Genomic DNA, 26,579 nt, shown 5'->3' on the forward strand with positions numbered 1-26,579 from the left:
CTGTACTAGGTTAAACTAAAAGGTGTACTAATATAGAAGAGAAAGTTCAAGCAAAAGTGTTATCCAAATAACAGAATACAGCCAATTAGAGCAGAAATGCACTGACCAAGCTCGTTAGCTGTTTTGTCTGCATGTGCCAAGGGATGCATACTTTCAAGTGGAATTTTCTTCTTTCAGTATCACATGATGACCACCATCTTTAGCAAAGCAAATATGGAAGGAGTGAAGAAAAGGGATAAAGGTAGAAAACAGGATGATGATTCTTACCAGGAACTAGTTGAAATGGAAACATGCAACAAACTAGTAGAGAGGGTGAACAGATTAGAGAAGTCATTTCAGTGTGAAACGGATGAAACTAAGGAACAATTGCACATGCAGAAGAAGGAAAATGAAAAATTAGTAAAGGAAGTAAACATGAAAGACACAACAATAAATGAGCTGTCACCTGCGGAGGGTTCACTTACAAGGAAGATTAGTGAAATGGCAAGCAGAGCTGTCAATCATGCAAACAAGCACTCTGACAGATTAAAGCAGTGATTTTGAAGAGAAAATGTCCCAGGTGAATGATGTGATGCAAAGTTACAAACATGATGTGGAAACTACATATGCTGAAATGGTGAAAGTAAAGAAAGACTTAGAAACAAAAGTCAAAGAAAAAAGCATTAAAAAGGAAGTGAAAAGAGTAATCCAAGACAAGTGAAAACTGGTCAAAGATTCAGCAGATACCAACAAATCTACAGTAATCACTGGTATAGATGAGGAAGAAATAAAAAACAAAATTTCCAGAGACAAAATGGAGATGGCAAATATGAGCACATTGAAGGAAGTATCAGAGGAAATCTCTCATAAAGACACAGAGGAACACAAAAGGCTAGGGAAATATAAGAGAAATAGGTCAAGGTCCCTAGAAGTAACCTTCCAAAATGTGAACACTGCGGAGGAGATACTAAAAAATGCAAGCAAACTTATGGAAAAAAAAGAATTTAATAACACATGGATAAAATGATGCCTAACTCAAGAGGAACTGGCATTATTAAAAGAGAAGAGGACAGAGGCAAAACAAAGCACAAGGGAAGATTAGAGGAAGAGAAGAGTACATTTTCTAACAAAGTAATTGGATTGCAGGTATGAAAGAGGTACATAACCAGAATGGACTAAAAAGGAGGAAGGTAGTAAACTCAGGTTATGACAAGTATGTACACAAGATGATTAAGCTGATGTACTCAAATGTAGATGAAATGGTATCTAAATTATAAGAGATGAAAGATTACATCAAAGAAATGGAACCACATTTTATTTCCTTAACTGAAACAAAATTAACCCCATGGATATCACACAATGCCCTAAACTTAGAGGAATACAACATGTGGAGAAGAGACAGGAATTAAAAAATTGGAGGAAGAATTATAATATTAACACAGAAAAATCTACAAGTCAAAGAAATACAACTTGATATACCCTCACAAGAAGAAATGATCGCAGTAGTGATTAATACATCTAAAGAGAAACTAACTGTGGCAAATTTATACACGCCTCCCAGAACAAACACTTGGGAAAGAAGCGAAAATGAAGACCTGACAGAGAGTACAATTCAGAGTTTAAGAGCACTACTACATAGAATGGAAGAGAAAACTGAAAGAATTATATTAACTGGAGATTTCAATACAAATATAAATTGGAATACTGTATGAAAGAAAAAAAAAAAAAAAAAAAAGCTGCTGGACCAAAAAGCTCCAGGATATTATGCAAGAGCTCTTCCTAACACAACATGTAAAGGAAAACACAAGAAAATGAGACTTGATGATCCATCAGTACTATCTTATATTTACTAGGCAAGAAAATGATATTAACAATATACTGTATCCCCCTCCATTCGGCCAAAGCAACCATGCAGTGTTAAACTGCAACTTCAGGATTGCATATGACATAGTTATCAGTAATGAAAATTACAAAAAGAGCCTAAACTACAAAAAAGGAAACTAACATAACATAAAGAAGTATTTCTCAGAAATAGACTGGGAAAAAGAGCTTAGAGGACAAGATTTAAAAGTTATATATAGAAAATTCTATGAACATTATGAAACAGAAGTCCAAAATTACATCCCACAGCACAAAGAAGCAGAAATGAAAATAAAGAAATGGTTTAATACAGAATATAAAAAATCAAAAGAAAAAAAGACTTGTGGAATACATACAGAACACACAATAGTGAGAGGGCATATAACAACTATAAACATGCAAGAAAGGATTATACAAGAATAAGGAGAGAAACCCAAAGACAGTTTAAAGAAGACATTTTAAATAAAAGCAGTGATCAACCAAAGCTATTTTACAGCTACATCTGAAGAAAAACCAAAGTTAAAGGTAAAATACAATCCATTACGAATGAGGGGATCATATATACACAATAAAAAGATATTTGTGAAGCACCAAATAAAAATTGCCAATCAATTTTATAAAAGAAAAAAACTTGAGTGAGATGATATGGAACATACATGCCAACAAATATTACCAAAAATACAAATATCAGAAAAAGAATGCAGGAGGAATTAAGTAAATCAGACAAAGGAAAAGCAAATGATCCTGACAAAATTTCATGTTGGGTGTTACATATATCTATCTATCTATTGCCAGATGTCTTAATCCAGTAAGGGGTGGCCACAAACAAATCACCTCCAAGTCACCCTGTCTCCCACCACTTCACTGCCCTGCTCTCAGCTCACACACCCCCCTCTCATATACCTCTCCACTCCATCCCTCCATCTTATCCTTGGCCTCCTCCTTCCCTCTCCCCCCCTCCACCTCACTCACATACACTCTTCTCATCAGTCTCTCACTCTCCATCCTCTTCACATGGCCAAACCACCTCAATGTGTTTCTCCTAATACTTCCTATCACATCCATATCCACACCACAGTGCTCCTTCATATCCTCATTTGTCAGACTGTCTCTCCATGTGACTCCACATGCTCGGCTCAAAAAACTCATTTCCACTGCTCTCACTGTTGACTTCTGTCCCTCCAACAAGGTCCAAGCTTCACTTCCATATGTCAGAGTTGGTATCACAATAATGTCATGTAGTAACTTTTTCATATCCATGCTCACTTCCCTGTTTCCTATCCTATCAATGCCTTCAAGGAACCAGCAACCTTTCTTCCTTGTTGTACCCTTTCGAGCACTTCACCCTCTAAACTTCCATTCTTACTCATCACACTACCCAAGTACTTAAACACACTCACATTTACCATTTCCTCCTCATCCAACCTCATTGTACATTCACTGACTTCACTTCTCTCAAAGATCGTAACTTTACTCTTTCCAACATTCACCTTCAGATTCCATTTCTTACACATTCTCCCAAGCTCATCCACCAAGTCTTGCAGCTTCCCTTCGTCTTCACGTAACAACACAGTATCATCTGCAAACAACAGTTCAGGGCGTTTCCAAACACTGCCCTCTCTCATTAGAGCCACTCCAACATCCACTGAACTACCTTGTAGCTCTTTCATAACCCTATCTATATACAAACTGAACAACCATGGAGACATGACACATCCCTGTTTCAATGCAAAGTGTTTTAATCAAAAGAGTCAAGTAGACCAATATACTGTACTTAATATTCAAGGAATCCTTGCATCAAGGTAAACTACCTGATAGTTGGAAGAAAGCATTTGTTCCCCTATTCAAGAAAAGGAAAACAAAATCCACTCAACTACCGACCAGTATCATTAACAACTGTTGCAAGACAGATACTGGAAAACCTGATAAGAAAAGTTTGAGTAAACCATCAAGAACAAAATGTGATAACAGAAAGGCAGTTTGGTTTCAGAAAGGGAAAATCATGTGTTACTAATCTATTAAGCTACTATGATAGAGCTGCAGAAACATGGGAATTTAGTCCGGCAGCTTCTTGAGTCCGATAAAAGGGAATTTTGGTCTATTGAAGTCCGTTATATTGAGGTCTTACTGTACTATTCGTATGGAGAGCAGTTAATTTTGGAAACATCATATGCCGCTTACCAGTTTCAGTACCACTAAGACTGCTAACGCAAGCCTAACCCAGTGGGCACTGTACAGTACCTGCAGCAATTCAACCTTGTTGTCAGGTATATCAAGGGCAGTGACAATGTGGGCACAGACCTGATGTCTCACCTGTTGGTCAATGATTAACCTGAATAGGAACTTGTACAGTGGTACTGTAGGACAAGCTTCATCCCGGATCTGTATATACTGTACATATATACCTCAAGCTAAGAGGGAAGTTCGAGAACCTCGCAGAGGCATTCCAAAGCTGTGCTTGAATTGCCCTGTGGTGTTATTGCTAAGGCTAGTTTATTCATAATAGTGTTCACATCCACAATGGGTGTTAAAGTGTGACCTGCCTGAGTTTGCATAAGGATTCTGCAGCTTTACCCATATTAGATAGAAGGGTAGAACTTTAAGTACACCCTTTGTTATAGGGCATAACCAGGGAACAACTAGCCATTCTGAACAGTTTGTCAACCAATGAACTAGCTTATGTTTCCTGGTTAACAGTCAACCAGAACACCCTTAGTCATAGGGTTTAACCAGGGAACATTCCTTCTGAGCAGTTTGTCAACTCAAGAACTAGCACGTTTCCTGGTTAATACTCCGTAGCCGGTAAGAATTTAATAGTGACCTTGTATGCGCGAAGCTCTGGCTGCCACTCAAATTTCTTGGCCAAGGCATACCTTTTGTAGTATGTGCTGACCGCTAGGGAGAAGGTAATCGTAATTTAGTAAAAATTATATTGTCACACTGACACTATTGGTGCTCCACCTTTGAATAATTCTTCATGAGCAGTTGGCGAGCATGGCAGTGCTGCCGCGTTGACCTTCATCAAGTTCACCATTGCCATTTGAGTGCTGCCACATTCTCTTCTCCACCCTCGTCATCAGCATATCATTACTGCTTTATATTATACTGATTTACACATAGGTAAAGTTACACTATAACTGTCACACTTACACTGTGTATTATTATACTCCACACTACATAAAAATTAGCTGTGTTAAAATAAATGTAGCGAACTCTCATTCAGTTTGACAAGAGTACAGGATTTTTAACCCTCATCACAGAGTTTTTCCCTCAAGCCTGCAGACATTAACAAAAATACAGTAAACCCTCAAGTATCCGACATAGCAGAGCCAAAGGCATAGTCCGGGTAATGGCTCTGTCCGGATAATGGACTTCTACCCTGGCCCCAATTCATACATAACCTAACTTTGAAATCCAAAGTAAAAGGTCAATACAGTACATCGTACAACACTTGTTCCTATTGTTTAACCCGTACCATGCTGGTGGGGGGAATGATACCCCTCTTTGGCGGCCAATTTTGGCTTTTTTTTTTTTTGGGGGGGGGGGGGTAAATGGGCTTAATACATCAATATAAGATCCCTGGCACTAATAAAAGTAACCACCAAAGTCAGAAAGATGGTTGAATTGAGTCAGACAGGTCCCACTCAACTGCCAAAATCTTTGAGGTAAAGTGAGTAGACTTTCACATGGTCATCTACCCCTGTTAGCTGAGTGTGTTTGTGGATGTGGCACTAGCTCAATGTACCACACATATATTTATGAAGAATGAAAATTGTTGAGGACGCATATATCAAGGCACTGGACACTTCAGTGTCGCAAGACGTAGATCTACGTCTCTGGCATTTTAGATGGGGACATATATTTACGTCCCCAACGTGGTCAGAGTTAACAATACTTTATCTGGTCAAGCAGACCTATAAACCACACCCAAGCAAATTACCATGGTCAAGCAGACCCATCAACCTCAGATAAGCAATCACCACCCCACGGCCATACCCTGCAGTGGCATGAAACCATGAAAAAGCTGGTTACACAAGAGAAATGCAGTGGGCACACAAAATATAATGGCAAAAAGGAATAAAATCATGGTACAATAGAATAAAATCATGGTACAGTACAACAGACTAGTATAAAATCAACATCAACACTCATGATTCAACCATCCCTCATCAATGTTACCAAGGATCTCCTGCTTCCAAAGAGTTAGCACTACCCTCTTCCTCTTCCTTGGTGGAGGGGCTATCATCACACACCCTAAGAAAAGGCATGCAGGAAAGAGCAAGGCCTGAAGCGGGTAGAGAACAACTACAAAAACCACCACATGCACCGCCATAACAACTGCCTGAGAGGAGCTGTTTACTACATTGTCGCCGTGTGGGAGCAGGGAATGACCAAGGTGTTCTCTAGCAGATGCTGGGTGAACTACCCAGCCAGACAGGGCAACACCACTGAACTGCAGTATTCCCATCCAGCCGGGTGCGAAAATGTTCATGCAGCCATAATTTCCACCTGGACCCATGCTCTCTGTCCAGATATTATGAAAGCGTATGAACAAGAAAAAGTGCTAAGGCACAGCAAACCCATCCTCAGCAGTCATTTTATTGCTGATGTATAAACACAACAGGATATCTAGTCAAAGATGTCACATCTAATTTGAAGTTAACTGGGTGACAACTGACAATTTCATGCCCAATTGATAATTTAGGCCTGACCCACCTGACATTTACCCCACTACCGCTAACTGAGGAATGACCCCCTTTGATGTAATAAGGCATGTTATAATGTGCAGCTTTAAAAGATGAACCTTTAGATTTTGGTTTCATGTCACTATGACAAATCTATGAGTTATGGCAAAAAAACAATTTTCTTTTTAATACTTTTTTGAGCTTACAGCCTGAGCTTTGGCCCAATTTGGCCCAAAATATAATTAGGTGATCAGGAGGTCATAGCTCATCATCTCTATTATATTAGTCAAAATCACACCCGTAGATTTGCGTAAAGTTGTTAACAGACAGACAGACAAACTGACAGACAAAACAAACAAACAAACCGAGTGAAAACAATACCCGTCCCCAAGCCCCTCCAGGGTGGGGACAGGTAATAATGGTTTCGAACAGCCATATCACAACATTCAGGCAATGGACTGTCTGGGTAATGGTCATCCAGATAATCGAGAGATTACTGAACGAGGTTTTTCCGCTCACTGATGACAGTGATTTTCCCCTATAGCAGGATAGTATACACACCATAGGGTGAGATGTGTGTACCTGAGTTAGGATGTATATACAGTATATTAGCTCCTGTTAAATTTTCCACTTTGATGGGGAGTAATGGCACGAATTCATAACACTGTATTATTAAGGGAACTCGCAACACTGTCTTATTATGCAAGTCTACGAACTTTAGTGGAAAACCCACTGCATTTCGCTCAGCTAACCATCGTGCATTGACACGCCAAATGAAACATATTTTCTTAACATTTATCACTGTTTCTGGTGTGACCGTCTTTATGCACAGACATCCGTGTATCACTGAGCAAAATTGGTGTGTATATACCATTCACCCCACCCCTGTACCTGCCAGGAGTGAAGCTCCACCCCTTTCTCATGGGCAAGCTTGCAGCTCATAGGAAACGGAATCAGTTAGAGCCCGGCATCCACGAGAGACGGATGTGCTTCCCAGAGCAATGCAAGATGGCAGTGATCACCGAAGATTACCCCTTGTGTCTTCACAGCTAGATTACCCAGTCTTCTTATAATTCTGCAACTCCATATCTCTCCACCAAGTTGGAAATTGGCAGGCCTGAGAGACAGACGTTGAGAGCAGTGTGAAGAGTAGTGACCAGTGAGCAGCAGATCACATAGCCTCCTTGCAGTTCTGTGACTCCGTATCTCTCCATTTACCAGTGTTTTCTTTCTGTTTTCTAGATATAAGAGTGCCAGGTAGCTTAACTGCATGAGTGGGTTAATTTACTTGCTTAAGCTCTCTTTGTAAAGTAAGCATTCATTCTGTTGTAATTAACCCTCTCACAGTTTTCATACATGTTTGACGAGTATACGATAATCTACTTACCTTTCTCCCGCTTTTCATACTTAGGCCTATATAAATGCATATGAACCACTGGATGAAAAAACACAAGAAAGAAAAGGCGTATGATCTGCTTTCATAAGCATTAAAGGCTCGTATATCCAGCAATGGTGTGCCTAACTGTAAACATGTCTTGCTAGGGTAAGTTGCAAGTGACAATCATTTACTTTTTGTGGCTAATAAATTACAATATATCCCACTCTGACTGGGAACAGAAAATAGTACTATAGCAAATTTTCATGTGCTCTATGCACTGTATCACGAGAAATTTGATAACATAATGCAAAATCAGTGATCAGTAAGAGAGTAGGTGTACAACACTTTCTTACAATGCAATACCAGCTGTTCCTCCCCTTGGCCTCTCCGTCCTTCTGGCTTCCAGTCTCCCTACCACCCACAAATGTCTCACACTTACATTTGCAAAATATTAATTACTCAAAGACCACATAATATATGTTTATATTACTTTGGTGTCAAACAGATGAAGGACTGTATTTAATATAACGATATTTTACTTCCTCAAAAGTTCCAATTTCTTCGTGAATGAACGTAATACAGTATAGTATTCACACGCTGGCAAAGTTGGGAATGTACGAGTGGATGGAGTGGTTGGTCAGTGGGGTGTGCCAGCTGAAGTAGATGGGAATGGTAGTGCTTTGGTGGACATCTGTGCTGGTAAGGGGTTGGCAATAGCCAACACCTACTTTCGTCATAAGATGATCCACCGGTATACATGGAGAGTAATGAGGAAGATGGATGGTGAACTTGTTGAACGAAAGGCAATGATAGACTACGTGTGTGTGGATGAGAGAATGAGAAGACAAGTGTTGGATGCAAGGGTGTGGAGAGGGTGGGGGAATGGAGTCTCGGACCATCACTTAGTGATGGCCAAGGTAGAGCTGCAAAGAAAGTGGTTGAGGAGACGAAGGGGAAGACAGGAGGAAGCAGCTCCTGTGAGAAGAGTGGAGAAATTGCAAGATAGTGAGAAGAGGACAGAGTATAAGAGCATAGTGGAAGAAAGATTGGGAAGGTATGAGCTAGAGCAGATGGAAGGGGTGGAAGACGTATGTAAGATATTCACGGAAGAGATAAGCGCAGCGTGTGAGGCGGTTTGTGGAGTGAGAAGGAGATGCAAGGGTGTGCAAGGGACAGCATGGTGGAATGATGAGGTGAAACGAGCTGTGGAACAAAAGAAGAAGGCATATGGTGAATGGTTGGCGAGTAGAGGTAGGGGAGAAGATGAGAGAGAGAAGAGAGAGGTATATGTGAGCAGGAGAAGGGAGGTTAAGAGACTGGTGAAGGAGAGTAAGAAGAAAGTGGATGAAGAGTTTGGGAGGAATCTGAGTGTGAAATGGAGGGAGAGTAAGAAATTGTTTTGGAAGGAGGTAAAGAAGGTAAGGCAGTGTGAAAGGGGAAATAGTAGGGGAGTGAAACATAGGAATAATAGATTGTTGGTGGAGAAGAGAGAGAAATTGAGGAGATGGAAGGAGCACTTTGAGGATTTGTTGAATGTAGAGAGTGAGAGCAGTGTGAGTATAAGTGGTTGGGGAATGGCTGGGAGAAGAAGAGATGAGAGGAGGGAGGAAGAGATCAGTAGGTTGGAAGTAGTGGAAGCGATGAAGAAGATTAAGCTGGGAAAGGCCCCAGGAATTGATGGAGTGTGTGGTGAAATGCTTAGGTATGGGGGTGAGATTGTTGTGGAGTGGATATGGAAGTTGTGTAGATTGGCTTGGGAAGAGGGAAGGGTTCCAGAGGACTGGAAATCAGGTATAATTGTTCCTCTGTACAAAGGAAAAGGGGAGAGAGAAGTATGTGGTAACCATAGGGGTATTTGCCTTCTTAGTGTGACTGGTAAAATATATGGTAGAATACTCATTGACAGGGTTAGGCATATGACAGAGGAGCTAGTTGGAGAAGAACAAGGGGGATTTAGGAAGGGAAAAGGGTGTGTAGATCAGATATTTGTTCTAAGATGTTTTTTGGAGAAGTATCTAGAGAAGGGAAGGAAAGTGTATGCTGCCTTCATGGACTTGGAGAAAGCTTATGACAGAATAGATAGGCAAGGTATGTGGAAGGTATTAAGAATATATGGGGTGGAGGGGAAATTGTTGAGTGCTGTGAAGAGTATGTACGAGGGAGCTAGGGTTACGGTGCGAGTGGATGGTGAGCTGAGTGAGTTCTTTGATCTCAATGTGGGACTGAAACAGGGGTGTGTGATGTCTCCATGGCTGTTTAATATATATATGGATGGGGTTGTAAAGGAGGTGCAGGGTAGGGCAGTGGATGTGGGGGTGGCCCTAATGAATGAGGGTGAGATTTGGAAGCTTCCGGTGTTGCTGTTTGCTGATGATACAGTATTGTTGAGTGAAGATGAATGGGAGTTGCAAGGTTTGGTGAATGAATTTGGGACAGTGTGTAGGAGGAGGAAGCTGAAAGTTAATGTAAACAAAAGTAAAGTTATGGTGTTTGAGAGGAATGAAGTCACAGAGTGTGCAGTGAGGTTGGATGGTGAGGATATGGAGAATGGGAGTGCATTCAAGTACTTGGGTAGTGTGATGAGTAAGGATGGAACTTTGGGGGATGAAGTACGTGAAAGGGTACAGCAGGGAAGAAAGGTTGTTGGTACACTGAAAGCAGTGATGAGAAATAGGGAGGTGAGTATGGAAGTTAAGAAGTCACTGCATGATGGTATTGTGATCCCTACCCTGACGTATGGAAGCGAGGCGTGGACCTTGCAAGAGGGGAACAAGTCAAGAGTGAGAGCAGTGGAAATGAGTTACTTGAGAGGAGCATGTGGAGTGACGTGGAGTGACAGGTTGACGAATGAAGAAGTGAAGGAACGTTGTGGGGTAGATGTGGATGTGGTTGAAAAGATTAGGAGAAATACACTTAGGTGGTTTGGACATGTGGAGAGAATGGAGAATGAAAGACTGACTAAGAGGGTGTATGTAGGTGAGGTGGAGGGAGGGAGAGGGAGGGGTAGACTGAGGATGAGGTGGAGGGATGGAGTTGAGAGGTATATGAGGGAGGGGGGGGTGAGTTGGGGGGAGGGGAGTCAAATGGTGGGTGACAAAGTGACTTGGAGGCGTTTTGTCTGCGGCCACCCTTTGCGGGATTAGGGCGTCGGGCTATAGATAGAGTCACACGCTTATTTTGTCAAAAATTTATTCATTCATTCGTTGCCAGATGCCATGTATCCCAAACGGGGTGGCCAAGGGCTTAGAGTTAATTGTTTTACAGGGAGGGGCACTAATTCTCCACCAACCCCACTTTACACGTAGGGAGAACAAAAATTTATAAGTTTACAAATTTACAATCCAAGAACAAATGAAAGCTACATGACTGGTAGTTATGCCAGTTATTTCATATCAATTCATAATAAAACCACTGCACAAGCTAGGGGAAGCAAAACGGAGAGCCTGGTTTAGTATTCCTAAGTTCCAGGGTAATTTATTAACTGTCAAGGTGACAGGGTCCTTTCTCTAGAGGCCAACAGTACCTATTAATTCAACATCTGTAAATGATTATCTCTTGCTGTGTACTGTGTGATGAGAAAGTTTATGAATTTCTTGTGTTTAGAGAATCAGAGACGTAAACCAGAATAAAGTAAGTCAAAACCATCATTAAAAATTCCCCTTTTGATAAGCAGTGACCCATTTTCCCCCTTTTGACAAGTGGTGATCTATTTCCCCCTTTGACACTCTCACACTTGTAAGTTATGGTGGGTACAGAAACTCACATGCAACTGTCTTAGTGCTTCCACTTGAAGACTTCTGCTTAATTCTGTTCTGGAACTGTAACTCAAGATATTCCAATATATACAGTACAAATTAAAGTTCTCTAAATTTTAATATTTAGGTGGTAGGTGGTGACGAATATCATCCACTTACTTGATGTAGTGCTGCCTACTTCTTCCTTAGCCTTTATAATTCTTTTTCTGTGCCTGCCCTCCCCTCTTCCTATTTCTCCCATCTTTCCTGTCACTTCTTAATGCTTTTCTTTCCTTTACAGGTGGCTTTACATTGAGTGACAAGCCAAATGGTTTCCTGTACGCAAAGAAACCATTTACAACGCTGGGTGGTAACCATATAACCAAATCATACGTGCTCCCTACGTGTCAACAAGTGGATTGGCGGAGGGTTAGTGCCCCTCCCCGTAAAACAAATGCCCGTAACTCAAAGTCAAATGGCCACCCCTTACAGGATTATGGCGTCTGGCAATAGACCGATAGATCTATCTATCTATCTATCTATAGCCCGACGCCCTAATCCCGCAAAGGGTGGCCGCAGACAAAACGCCTCCAAGTCACTTTGTCACCCATCATTTGACTCCCCTCCCCCCAACTCAACCCCCCCTCCCTCATATACCTCTCAACTCCATCCCTCCACCTCATCCTCGGTCTACCCCTCCCTCTCCCTCCCTCCACCTCACCTACATACACCCTCTTAGTCAGTCTTTCATTCTCCATTCTCTCCACATGTCCAAACCACCTAAGTGTATTTCTCCTAATCTTTTCAACCACATCCACATCTACCCCACAATGTTCCTTCACTTCTTCATTCGTCAACCTGTCACTCCACGTCACTCCACATGCTCCTCTCAAGTAACTCATTTCCACTGCTCTCACTCTTGACTTGTTCCCCTCTTGCAAGGTCCACGCCTCGCTTCCATACGTCAGGGTAGGGATCACAATACCATCATGCAGTGACTTCTTAACTTCCATACTCACCTCCCTATTTCTCATCACTGCTTTCAGTGTACCAACAACCTTTCTTCCCTGCTGTACCCTTTCACGTACTTCATCCCCCAAAGTTCCATCCTTACTCATCACACTACCCAAGTACTTGAATGCACTCACATTCTCCATATCCTCTCCATCCAACCTCACTGCACACTCTGTGACTTCATTCCTCTCAAACACCATAACTTTACTTTTGTTTACATTAACTTTCAGCTTCCTCCTCCTACACACTGTCCCAAATTCATTCACCAAACCTTGCAACTCCCATTCATCTTCACCCAACAATACTGTATCATCAGCAAACAGCAACACCGGAAGCTTCCAAATCTCACCCTCATTCATTAGGGCCACCCCCACATCCACTGCCCTACCTTGTACCTCCTTTACAACTCCATCCATATATATATTAAACAGCCATGGAGACATTACACACCCCTGTTTCAATCCCACATTGAGATCAAAGAACTCACTCAGCTCACCATCCACTCGCACCGTAGCCCTAGCTCCCTCGTACATACTCTTCACAGCACTCAACAATTTCCCCTCCACTCCATATATTCTTAATATCTTCCACATACCTTGCCTATCTATTCTGTCATAAGCTTTCTCCAAGTCCATGAAGGCAGCATACACTTTCCTTCCCTTCTCTAGATACTTCTCCAAAAAACATCTTAGAACAAATATCTGATCTACACACCCCTTTCCCTTCCTAAATCCCCCTTGTTCTTCTCCAACTAGCTCCTCTGTCATATGCCTAACCCTATCAATGAGTATTCTACCATATATTTTACCAGTCACACTAAGAAGGCAAATACCCCTATGGTTACCACATACTTCTCTCTCCCCTTTTCCTTTGTACAGAGGAACAATTATACCTGATTTCCAGTCCTCTGGAACCCTTCCCTCTTCCCAAGCCAATCTACACAACTTCCATATCCACTCCACAACAATCTCACCCCCATACCTAAGAATTTCACCACACACTCCATCAATTCCTGGGGCCTTTCCCAGCTTAATCTTGTTCATCGCTTCCACTACTTCCAACCTACTGATCTCTTCCTCCCTCCTCTCATCTCTTCTTCTCCCAGCCATTCCCCAACCACTTATACTCACACTGATCTCACTCTCTACATCCAACAAATCCTCAAAGTGCTCCTTCCATCTCCTCAATTTCTCTGATAGATAGAAACTAAAATTAAGGTGGCACAATGATAATTAATGTTTATCTCACAAAATTCTCTTGACAAAAGAAAAGACTCACCGGAAAACCAACAATGGCTACTTGATGCATGGAATCATTCAGGCACTTGAGGACTGCCAGCATAGTGTCCACAGCCTCCTGTAGTTCCCGCCGACCCTCATTCCCCTCAACACACTTCAACAGGTCCTGGTAAGAAAAGCAGCACAATGCAGTATTGTTGGTGCTGTTGTTGTAACCCCAAGTTTAAACATATATGAACTCAATGGAAAGTAGGAATCTGGCCACTTCAGCCAAGCATGCAAAGAAATCTCTTACTGAGACTGTCCATGATCTGTCAGTGTTTGGTAGTGCTGTAGCTGAAATGATTCACTGACCTAATATATCACCAATTACAGCATTCTTGCTGATACCAAGCTGCTTTCAACAGCTGCTCTCTAAATCAGCAAATTGGATGTTAAAAAAAAAAAAAAAAAAAAAAAAAAAAAAAAAATGCTAATACAATTTTTTGTCATGGTTTTGATTATATACTGTTTACAGTAACCTGTCTGTGTGTGCTGATGTCTGCAGACTATTGTGTAGACAAATGAATTAGAGTACACGTTTTACTGTATACAGGACCATCCTCTATGAGAGTGTGCAATGACATCTTCCCATCCAAGCAGATGACAGTGGCTGAAAGCAATAAGTCTTTCAGCACAAAAAATTGTCTCTTGCTATCTGAAGTGTCAATTGCTTACTAAATCTAATAATTATGTCAATGTTCAAGCATTTAATTAGATGATGAAGGATAGATTTAATAAGAAATACATGTAGATTAATAAAGTGCAGCTGTACAAGATGAAGAATAGCAAGCACTGCTTTGAGTCGGGATGATGCTTATAAAGTGCGTTCTTATAAACCCACCAACCATAGTTAACCCCTAAAGATCTATGCCGCACGATCATGCTTTTGTGTAATTTGACACACCAGCCTATCCCGCACGATTGATAAAGACACACAAAAAACTGGGGGAGGGTAACCCTGCCCCTTTGGTGATGTATATAGGATCAAACCAATGAGACCTAGAGTGTCTGGGGTGGTATGGCATGATTGGCCCCCAAAGGTGGGGGAGAAGGAACCCCCCACCACCACCGTCACTTTACCTCCCTCAGCCCCATTGCGTCATCTCCACATTGTCCCCTCCCAACCAACCATACCCCAACATACCCCCTACAATGGTGTGTGCGTAGCAACCCTTCTCCCCTCTCCCTCCTTCCCCCTCCCTCCTCCCCTATCCCTCCATCCTCCTCCCCCCTCCAGCCACACGCACTCCATCTCCACTTTTCGCCTGGCTTATTTTGTTGCTATGGGCATATACCAGACTGACATTTCATGCCTAGGGAACACTTCACATTGACATTAATTATGTATATATAATTATTTACCGTAAATAATGCATTTTCTGTACATTCTCTATTTTCACCCATGGGACACTGGTAACTTTTTTTTATCTTTGACGATTGTGCGATAACTATTTGGTCAATCTGGCTGAAACATACATTTTCAGGTGTGTAAATTCAGTCTCTTGAAATGTGGAAGAAAAATTTTTACCTTGGTGAAAGTCGAAAAATCGACCCTGTTTTGTGGCTGGAGGGACAGACCTACTGAGCAAATTGCGTACTTTAGGGGTTAAGCAACTACCCCAGTGGGATCGTCCAATAGGTTTCTTACATCACTAATGATGTTTCTGAACTGTAATGTGGCATGTGCTCTGCAGTGCTCCATTATACTGTACAGTGTGTGCTGTGCTGTGTGGGCCTGTTTTACAAGTAGGGCATATGCCATCTGTAGTTCCATCCAACCTGAATCAAAGTTGGTAACTAATGAGGGCTTGGTGATGTCCTGATCTATGCCTAGGTATGTGAACTCAATTAACTCAATTTAAAGATATCCCTGATGGATGAATGATGGACAGTATGTGTGTGTGGGGGGAAGGGGGAGCTTATTGTTAATGTTCTGATCAAGGTGTTGCATTGCTCTGTGTGAAATGAATAGATAGGTGTTTCTTCACTGCTAGTGTTGGAATGTCATGAAGTAAGACACTGCTGAAAAGGGTCTGGTAATGTTGTAGAGGAATAATTTTGTGTGACTTGTGTTGTGTGGCTCTGTCATGGAATGACAGAGGTGTTGTGTGTTGGTGCATGCTGTAGTGAAATTGTGAGCCTCTCTTGACAAGATATTCTACGATAGGTCAGACTTTACTTTCAAAGTGTAAGTAAGCTGGGGAACTGGTTCTGGTGCAACCAGAGGTGATGCACAGCATACTGTTCTGTATGGTCAGCAAGGTGTTGTAGTGGATAGGATGGAGGCCCATGCTGGGGAGGGCACTGGATGTCAGTGATCTGATGCACTATTTGCAGTGTAAGAGGAGTGCTTCTTTTTGTTGCCCAAACTCTGTCCCCGTAAGTGCCCTGACTGCATCAAGTTTGGGGCTGCACTGCCTCCTGATGTCTTGTATGTAGTCTTTGAAGGTGGGTCTTGAGTCAAGCTACTCCAAGGTTAGTAGCGGAGATGTGTGGCAAAGGTACTTGTACATTCAGGAACTATTCCGACCTCAATGTTTGAGGAAAGAAAGGGTACAAACTTTTTCTTGGTAACAGTGCTGAAAAGGTGGGGTACTGGGTAAGGAGGGATGGGTGAGGGGTTGTGCTGGTGCTAGAAGTACTATGCATTTATTACCATAAAATGAGTCAGTTCTGTTAATACTGTGTTTACTTTACCTAAATCCAACCTTGTCAGTCCCCTTCTGCCACTTCTGTATCCTTTACTCACCCAAGTACATTACTATACTGGAAGAGGAGCAATATAATGCTGACTGATGATAGAAGCTGTAGTTTACAATTTTAAACTTCACTCTCTGAACCCATGAAGCACTTTTGACTCTTTTTATAGCACTGATTTTTAAGTGTGTCCATAGGCATATCTATGTACAGTATCTGGAATGAGTTGGGATAACTTTTACCTGAACTGTTGATTGTCAAGTGAAGGATAACATGTTTAATCACAATTGTAAGTCAGCCTGATACCACAAAACTGCATATCACACAACACATGTTCAGTTAACACTGCAGTGAAACATTAAAGTTTTATTCCCATCATTGTACAGTAATCCCCCCTTTATCCATCATAAATCAGCCAAGGCCGTGGCACCGAACACCCCCAGTTGTAAACCCAAATCTTCCCTTGTACAACAATTTTGACCCACTAAACACATACCTGTACATACAGATAAAAAAAAATCACTCTATCGCAATACAGAATAGGGGACATACCCAGGAAAACCATCCTGTTGAGCTTTGCTTTCTTAGCTCTTCTGACAATCCGACCATTGGCAATGGAGAACTTTTAGAGTGTAGTCTGCTACCTAGCTGGCAAGCATAACTAGGTCCTAGATCCAAAAAAGTAATGTAACAATGGTAACTATTCAATAAGTCTGCATAAAATTATGAGATTTGACAAGACCATGGAGTAGATGGAAAGTTGTTGAATGCCGTGAAGAGTATGTATGAGGATGCTAAGGCTGCAGTGCATGTGGATAGTGAACTGAGTGAATTTTTCTATTTCAAGGTTGGATTGAAACATGGATGTGTCATGTCTCCATGGTTGTTCAATCAGTATATGGATGGGGTTATAAAGGAGATACAAGGTAGGGCAGTGGATGTTGGAGCGGCCCTAGTGAGTGAGGGCAGTGTTTGGAAACTCCCTGTACAGTGCACCCTCACACAATGCGAAATCACATGGTGTGAATCACCTACAATGCGAGGTCAGGCCAGAAAATGCTTATTTTTATTTAATGCAAAATCTGCAAATCGAACTTCCCAACATGCACACCGGCTGTATGATTCCAAGGCTAAAATGGATTTCCCGTCATTACTACGAGTGTCAGGCTGGACAATGCGAGTCAATCACATGAAGGCAGGTGGCTGGCAACGAGCCTGATTCAAAATGGTGGGCAGCTGGCCAGCTATCTGCATGCCATCTACCTACTTACCTGGGTAAACAGACATTACTCCTCCATACTGTCGCAAGAACACATGTTGTACCTCACATCCTGTGGTCCGTTTTAGCATCATAGCAGTACCCACCTGTTCATCATTGTCTCAGCTGTCAACTTTGATGGCTTTATGGCACCTCCAGGAGACCTCAGCAGTGACAGTGAGAGTGACAATGGGGCGCGCTGCACAGTGGGGCAAGAATAGATGCCCCGAACCTCGGATACTCACCCCCTTCCCTTATTAACAAGCCCAGAAGTCACTTCAGTGAAGGTTCTATTTGTTGTTTTATTTGTTGGTCCAACTAGAAGTACTAGTAGACAAAGTATTAGCAGCATAGAGTAGGCTGGAAGGGTACCTGAAGACCAAGCCCTGGGTGGGCTCTCCACCATATATCATTTTTCCCATAAGTTCTTTGGTTCACACAATGCGAAATCGTAGTAGAATGCGAGGGTTTCTGCCACCAATAAACTCGCATTGTGTGAGGGTGCACTGTTGTTTGCAGATGATACTGTGTTGTTAAGTGAAGACAAAGGGGAGCTGCAAGGCTTGGTGGATGAGTTTGGGAAAGTGTGTAAGAAACGGAATCTAAAGGTGAATGTAGGGAAGAGTAAAGATATGGTCTTTGAGAGAAGTAAAGTCAGTGAATGTACAGTGAGGTTAGATGAGGAGGAAATGGAAAATGTGAGTGCATTTAAGTACTTGGGTAGTGTGATGGGTAAGGATGGAAGTTTAGAGGGTGAAGTGCTTGAAAGGATACAACAAGGAAGAAAGGTTGCTGGCTCCTTGAAAGCAGTGATAAGAAACAGGGAAGTGAGCATGGAAGTGAAAAAGTTACTACATGACAGTATTGTGATACCAACTCTAACATATGGAAGTGAAGCTTGGACGTTGTTGGAGGGACAGAAGTCAAGAGTGAGAGCGGTGGATATGAGTTATCTGAGAGGATCATGTGGAGTCACATGGAGAGACAGACTGACAAATGAGGAAGTGAAGGAGCACTATGGTGTGGATGTGGATGTGACAGTAAGCATTAGGAGAAACACACTGAGGTGGTTTGGCCATGTGGAGAGGATGGAGAGTGAATGACTGATGAGGAGCGTGTATGTGAGTGAGGTGGAGGGGGGGAGATGGAGGGGAAGGCCAAGGATGAGATGGAGGGATGGAGAGGAGCGGTATATGAGAGAGGGGGGAATGAGCTGGGAACAGAGCAGTGAAATGGCGGGGGACAGGGTGACATGGAGGCAATTCATTTGTGGCCACCCCTTACAGGATTAAGGCGTCTGGCAATAGATAGATATATAGATAGACAAGACCATACACCACTGAAGTTACTAAAATACTTGTTGATAAAAACTAATATGCCGCATTTTCGAGGGCCACTTTGGACCGGTTTAGACTGGTATGGACTCACAAGTGGTCATGAGAATAGGCAAATGTCAGTCCAATCCTCTCTGAGCCTCCTATCGGCTGCAAGAGTGATTGGGAGTGGGAATGTTACTACAGTAAGAAATAAAAGATTCTTGCCAAATTTCCAAACAATTTGGGCTGAAACCTGTCATAAAGGTTCACAGAATACATGTAAAGTTGAAGATGACTGAGTCTATATCCTTTTGACGAATTCTGTGCTATCTTTCAGCTTCCCCTCAAATTTTGTTTTGGTCATTAATGCTTTAATAATCTTATTTCATGCAATCTAAAGTAATACAAAGCCTCAACTTCATGGTGAGATTTATCTGGTTCCTTTCTTGGATGATCACAGCCTTCTACTAGCATTAAAAACCTAATTTAAAACTAACCTTATTTCCAAGTCCGCCAACGCTGACCACCGATGTTTACATCCTGGCATGGATGCTCCTGGCCTCCTTCTTGGCTGTTGCTGATGCACATTCATTTGTGCACAGACTGGTCTGGCCTAGGCTAGCTTCTGTGGCAGGACTGCTCTCTACCAGTCTGTACCAGTCTCAATGTCTCACCAGAACAGCAATATGACTGGTCTAAACAGTCGATACTGGTCTAAAAGCCTCACAAAAATGTGGCATTACACACAGTCATTTTGTTACTAATGAGCTCAGTGGAGCTGGCTTTCATTTCTACATCTGTATTGTATTTCTGACTAAGAGTATATGCTTTATTGAAGCTTGTCATTTCATTTGTTTTTGGAAATTTAATATTTACCAAATACTGCAAACTGATATTAATTTTTACACTTTGTGGGTGATCACTCCCAAGACAGGATTAAACATAGCTCACTTTTCACTGGCTGTCTGTGCAGGTGGATGTGCTTTTCTTCATTTAGTAGAAGACCACTGTGGCCAGTGATCAAGATTTTTAGGCCAAATGCTGGTTCATGGTAGAAGACCACTGTGGCCAGTGATCAAGGCTTTGAGGTCCAATGCCTATAGTTCATAGTAGAAAACCACCTTGGCCAGTGATCAAGGTTTTGAAGCCCAATGCCTAAGCTACATAGTAGAATACCACTGAGGCCAGCGATCAAGGTTTTGAGGCCATATGCTTAAGGTTCATAGCAGAAGACCACCGTGGCCTGTGATCAAGGTTTTAGGACCCAGTGCTTACGGTTCATAGTAGAAGATCACTGTGGCCACTGATCATGGTTTGAGGTTGAATATTTGTTTGATTTTTATGATGCACCTTCATTTACACAATGGGAAAAAAATGATAAAAATACAAGTTATCCTAAAGCATGAGCTGCTTAAGACTTTGGCCAGCCGATGATGATATTTATGTCATCCGAAAAACTCCCATAACCAGCCGATGATGTTATTTACTTCTTCAAAGTAAAATATTTGCCAAAAACCCATTTATTATTCCATGTTCATGGGATTAGTTTTAAAATGCACAACAAAGTCTTCTCATTCTTCTTTTGCTCTACAAATATAATTGGGTTATAAGTATTGATATATTTACTGTACACTATATATGAAGAAGTGAAGGAACGTTGTGGGGTAGATGTGGATGTGGTTGAAAAGATTAGGAGAAATACACTGAGGTGGTTTGGACATGTGGAGAGGATGGAGAATGAAAGACTGACTAAGAGGGTGTATGTAGGTGAGGTGGAGGGAGGGAGAGGGAGGGGTAGACCGAGGATGAGGTGGAGGGATGGAATTGAGAGGTATATGAGGGAGGGGGGGGTGAGTTGGGGGGAGGGGAGTCAAATGGTGGGTGACAGAGTGACTTGGAGGCGTTTTGTCTGCGGCCACCCTCTGCGGGATTAGGGCGTCGGGCTGTAGATAAACAGATAGACACTATATACTGTAGATTTTTTTTTCTAATGCAAGCATATACAGTATATTTATCTATTTGCTGTATGCACTGTGTTAGTAATAGTGAGTTCATACTCTGTTCATTCTTGAATGCACATGTTAGTGCAGAACAAACTAGTATGAACAATTAAAGACTACAGTAAAACCTCAACATAATGGACTTCAGTAGACCGGAATTCACTTTTACAGGACTCGAGGAGCTACTGGACTAAATTCATACACATTGGAAAAAGTCTGATAAAACTAGAAGCAGTCCAGACTGCCTGACCACTTCAGCTATGTTCACCACAAAAGGGTATATAAAAGACATGTTTATCAGTGTACAGTACAGTATTATTATATATATTATACCATTTGGCTAATGTAGTGAAATTATGATGCAGTACAGTACCACAATGGCTGTCAAAACTGTTTAAAAACCATTCATGCAATCCAGACTAATGTCTGATATATCAGAAAAAGTCTGGGATGTCGCTTTTATCGGAATTTCGCATTTTTCGGAATGATTTGGGTCCCAATTAGTCCGTTATGGTGAGGTCTTACTGCAAAATGAATGAAGCAGCACGCAAAATATCGTCAGAAATAAAATATGAGTATAAATACAGTATCTATGAGAAGGCAAGCTGTTGGAGAGCACCTGGCCTTCCTTACAGTGTGATGTTGATTGCTTGCCTATTATTTTATAATATATTATTGTAGAACACTTGTGAACAAAGAGACTAAAATGAATAAAATAGCACAAAAAATAACATCAAAAATAAAGAAAAGGTATAAACAATTGCACAAACTGCCTATGTTTTTTCACGTAATTTTTACGGTGTTAGTAATAGTGATGTTGGTTGCTTGCTCATTATTTTATAAATATAATGTTGTAGAACAAAACCTTGCAAACAAAAAGAAACTAAAAATTAATAAAATAGCACAAAATATAACATCAAAAATAGAGAAAGAGTATAGACAATTACGCAAACTGCCTATGTTTCTTCATGTTGTATTTACGGTTAGTAAGAGTGATGCTGGTAGTTTGCTCATCATTTATCCAGACATGCAGTGCCCGGACAAGTTCATTATCCTAATACTGGACCTTGGCTCTATTTAACCATTATCCGACTTTATTTGCCATTATCCGACCATGAAAGTCCCCGAGAACTTCAGCCACCAGCTGACATATTCAAACAATCAGTATTGTGGCCTCTGGGCTCTAGCCATGCACAGGAAATAGACCGTAACCCACAACCTGAGCTAAAATGTCCGTCCAACCCTGTACTGAATGGTCAAAGTCACACGCTGGCCCAATCCCTCCCTGTGAACCTCCAGCACCCAAGAAATCCCAACCACAACCAACAAACTGTGTCAAAACGCCTGTGCGCATTCCCACCAAATGACTATAGTCACACAGCAACCAGGATTAGTCTCTCCCAACTGCCACCACGTGTGTAACACAGACTGCAAGCCATGAGTACATGTACAGTGACAGCGCTCCTCCACCTCTACAACGAAGGTCCAAAGTCACCCAGTCACCAGGAACTGTGTTTCCAATGGCCAACGTGCATGTAAGACAGAACACAAGCCACAAATAAATGTACAGTAAAAGTATCCGTCTGCTTCTACACTGAAGGCAGGAGTCCCCCAGCCTCTGGAATTTGTGCAAAATCCCCCACCATACACACCTATCTGCTTCCCTACCGAATGATCAGAGTCATTTGGGAGGCCACATGAGTCATACACTGCCTAAGGCAGTGACATACTGGTTATTCATTGTTGTCATCATGTTATACCCTTGCCTGAGCAAACGGAAATGAACTTTGTATGCAGATGTCAGTTTGCAGTGTTCTGCCTCCTCTGTGCTCAGAGGCAAGTGTGAGGTGCAATATGGCAGTGCTGTACTGCTTACCAGCCTCCAAGCCCACACCTCAGTTCCCACCTTTGACTCCCTTATGTGTGGTCACGCTCTAGCAAGCATGGTTGTGAATGCAGTCGCTTTTGTAATGGTCCTTCATTTTCTTCAGATTGTGGCCCTCCTCTGCTGCATTCTCATGTGTGTTTGATGATGGCCCCACCACCACCTGAGAAGTGGAAGAGGAAGGTTTTGACTCTGGAGAAGAAGCGTGAGATATTGAGCAAGGTTTACGCAAGCTGGACCACAGGATGTATAGCATGGGAATATGATCCAGCCCATTCAACACTGTTTGACATCAAGAAGTCACAGATCAAGCTTAAGCAGTATGGACAAGATTCGGTGAAGGCACACGTAGGGGTGTCAGAAAGGTCATGGACCAGGCCTAGCATGCCATTAGTAACCAGTTGACATGGTTGTGGTTTTGCTGGCAACGTACTGCCAATGCGCTTGTGCGTGGGACTGAGTTAAAGACTGCAGCCAAGAAGTTTGCATGCCAGCACAATATGCATGACTTCAAGGCTTCCAAAGGTTGGCTCTTTGGCTTCAAGTTTCATCATGGACTTAAAGGCTGTAAGGCACATGGCGAGGCCTTGCAAGCCACAGCAGAGGATGTAGACCTCTTTTGTCAGAAAGTGCAATGCCTGATCAAGGACGAGGGCCTTGCCCTTGGTCAAGTCTATAATGCTGGCAAAACTGGTCTCTTCTACAACTCACTGCCCACCAACACCCTGGAAGAGGAGAAGAAGATTGTGCCTGGTCTCAAGTTACCCAAACAATGTGTCTCTGTTTTGTGCTGTGCTAATGCTAACAGGATGCACCTCCTCATACCCGTTGTTATTGGGTGTGCAAAACAACCACATTGTCTCCGTGGACTGATGGATAGCCTGCCTGTTGTGTGGTACCATTCTGTGAAGGCCTGGTTTACCACCAAGATCTTTAGAGACTGGTTCCACAGACACTTAAACAAGGAGGTTATCCGTCTTTAAACGGAGGTCCTTGGTCTTGCTTGCGACAAGATGAAGGCACTCCTGCTCTTGGACAATACCCCTGCACATCCTTTTGAGAAGGATTTGGTTGCTGGTGATGGGCACATTAGGTGCATGTTTCTGTCACCTAATACCACTACTCTTATTAAACCAATGGACCAGGGTGTTATTGTGGCTGCCAAGAGACTGTACCAATAGAGATTTCTCAAATGGGTGATGGTGGTGCTGGAGGACGAGGACGGGGCCAAGGACACACATGGGGAGCAGACCTTGCAGAATCATTGACACTACAACCTGAAGTCTGCAGTGTTCGATAGGGTGAACGCGTGGAAGGATGTCTCCGTGAAAACACTCAAAGCAGTTGGTCTCATCTTTTCCTGGGAAGCAAAACCGAGCACGACTTTGTGGGGTTTGATGTGGATTTCCACCTTCGTCTTCGCACAACAGGAGAGTAGGGGGATGTTGATGACATTAGGGATTCACTAGAAGATGATGGCAGCAATCCTGGTTATCAGACGATGTCTGATGAGGAGATCGCCACTGCTGCCTCTGTAGGCATGAAGAGGACAGCAACACCAACAAGGACAAGGATGAGGACCCTGACTTGCAGCCACCCAAACTCCATCACTCCCTCGTCTCTGTGACCTACGTGCCAGTCTTTAGGAGGTGGAGGAGTATGCCGAACACCCGCACTGTGACAGGGAGCTGGAGCTGCTCAGCCTGGTGATGGAGCTGTGCGTAGTCAGGGATGCTGTCATCCTCCGGCACAATCATCAGTCCTATCGTCAGATCAGGATCGACCCCTTCTTCAAGCCTGCCCCCCACGAGTGAGCTCATTCTTACCACCGCCGCCACCACCACCACCACCACCACCACCTTGTTTCCTGCCTTCACCATCAGACCCGCAACCTAGCACATCAACAGTCACTGAGTCTCTGTTGGACATAAGTTTGCAGCTGTTTTTGGAGTCTCCATAGGCGGGTAAGCCCCCATCATCACACTGCACGTCTTCACTCATTGCTCAGCTCCAGCAGGTAGAGGAGGAGGAGGTGGAGGCATTCTTTGACCTTTGCTAAATGCAAAGGTTAGCCACTAGACCACACGGGACAACTGAACACCTGCTAGAGGTGTGCAGGTTATAAAGCCTGTCTGCCATGCACTGGATGGTAAGTACCCCAATCAAATGTGTTTTGGCAGAGAACTTTAGGTCTTTTTCATAGTTTTCTTTGTGTTTAAAATTACCTTGGATAATTCCATGTGTGTTTTGATGTCAAAATATGGCAGACTGGCCTGGAAACAGTGCCAAAATTAGGAGTGGTACTGTACATAGTGTAGTGTATGGGTAGGGTGTTTTTTTGGTTTTCAATTTTTTTTTTTCTTCATGGTTTTCTTGGTGTTTAAAAGTTATTTTGGATATTCCCATATATGTTTTGATGTCTAAATATGACAGAATGACCAGAAATCAATGCCAGAGGTAGGAGGGGTACTGTACATACAGTAGTGTATAGATAGTTTTTTTTTTTTTTTTTTTTTTCAATGTTTTTTATGCATGATTTTCTTGGTGTCTAAAATTCTTTTCAATATTCCTATGTGTGTTTTGATGACTGAATATGCCTGAATGATGGGGAAACACTGCCAAAGTAAGCAGAGGTACTATACAAATAGGGTAAGTATAAGTTGGAAGTTGGGTATAGGCAGGGTCTGGGTATAGCAATGGGGAAATTGTTCATTATCCGCACACTACCGGGACATGCCTTCGGCCCTATTCTATCTATCTATCTATCTATTACCAGACGCCTCAATCCCGTTCAGGGTGGCCACAAACAAATCGCCTCCACGTCGCCCTGTCCCCCGCTGTTTCACTGCCCCGCTCCCAACTCACACCCCTTTCTCTCATATACCTCTCCACCCCATCCCTCCATCTCATCCTCGGCCCCTCTCTCCATCTTCCCCCCTCCACCTCACTCACATACACTCTCTTCGTCAGTCTTTCACCCTCCATCCTCTCCACATGGTCAAACCACCTCAGTTGTATTCCTCATAACGCTTCCTATCACATCCACATCCACACCACAACGTTCCTTTATATCCTCATTTTTCAGCCTCTCTCTCCATGTGACCTCACAGGCTCCTCTTAAATAACTCATTTCCACTACTCTCACTCTTGACTTGTGTCCTTCCAGCAATGTCCAAGCTTCATTTCCATATGTTAGAGTTGGTATCACAATATTGTCATGTAGTACCTTTTTCACTTCCATGCTCACTTCCCTGCTTCTTATCACTGCTTTCAAGGAACCAGCAACCTTTCTTCCCTGCTGTGCCCTTTCAAGCAATTCACCCTCCAGACCTCCATCCTTACTCACCACACTACCCAATTTTTTTTTTTTTTTTTTTTTTTTTTTTTACAGAACGGAGGAATGAAAAACAAATGGGGAAAAAAAAAATAATCCATACACCAGATTACTGGTGTCCTCTATTCATAAAATATCTGTAACAGTTAGACTTGAACA

At 42.4% G+C, this 26,579-nt stretch overlaps 1 protein-coding gene across 1 annotated transcript in view; it reads right to left on the bottom strand.

Moving 5' to 3' along the window:
* LOC145401055 (guanine nucleotide exchange factor DBS-like) overlaps positions 1-26,579 on the bottom strand; it is a 1,269,176-nt gene that overhangs the window by 263,481 nt on the left and 979,116 nt on the right. The window contains exon 21 of the mRNA XM_080273428.1: positions 13,929-14,054. Within this exon, the coding sequence (XP_080129554.1) occupies positions 13,929-14,054 (126 nt within the window). The remainder of the gene's footprint in view (positions 1-13,928; positions 14,055-26,579) is intronic.

The sequence above is a fragment of the Coenobita brevimanus genome, chromosome 54 (assembly GCF_032717465.1).
Source record: "Coenobita brevimanus isolate Jiangsu-jjx chromosome 54, ASM3271746v2, whole genome shotgun sequence".
In the NCBI taxonomy this organism is placed as follows: Eukaryota; Metazoa; Arthropoda; class Malacostraca; order Decapoda; family Coenobitidae; genus Coenobita; species Coenobita brevimanus.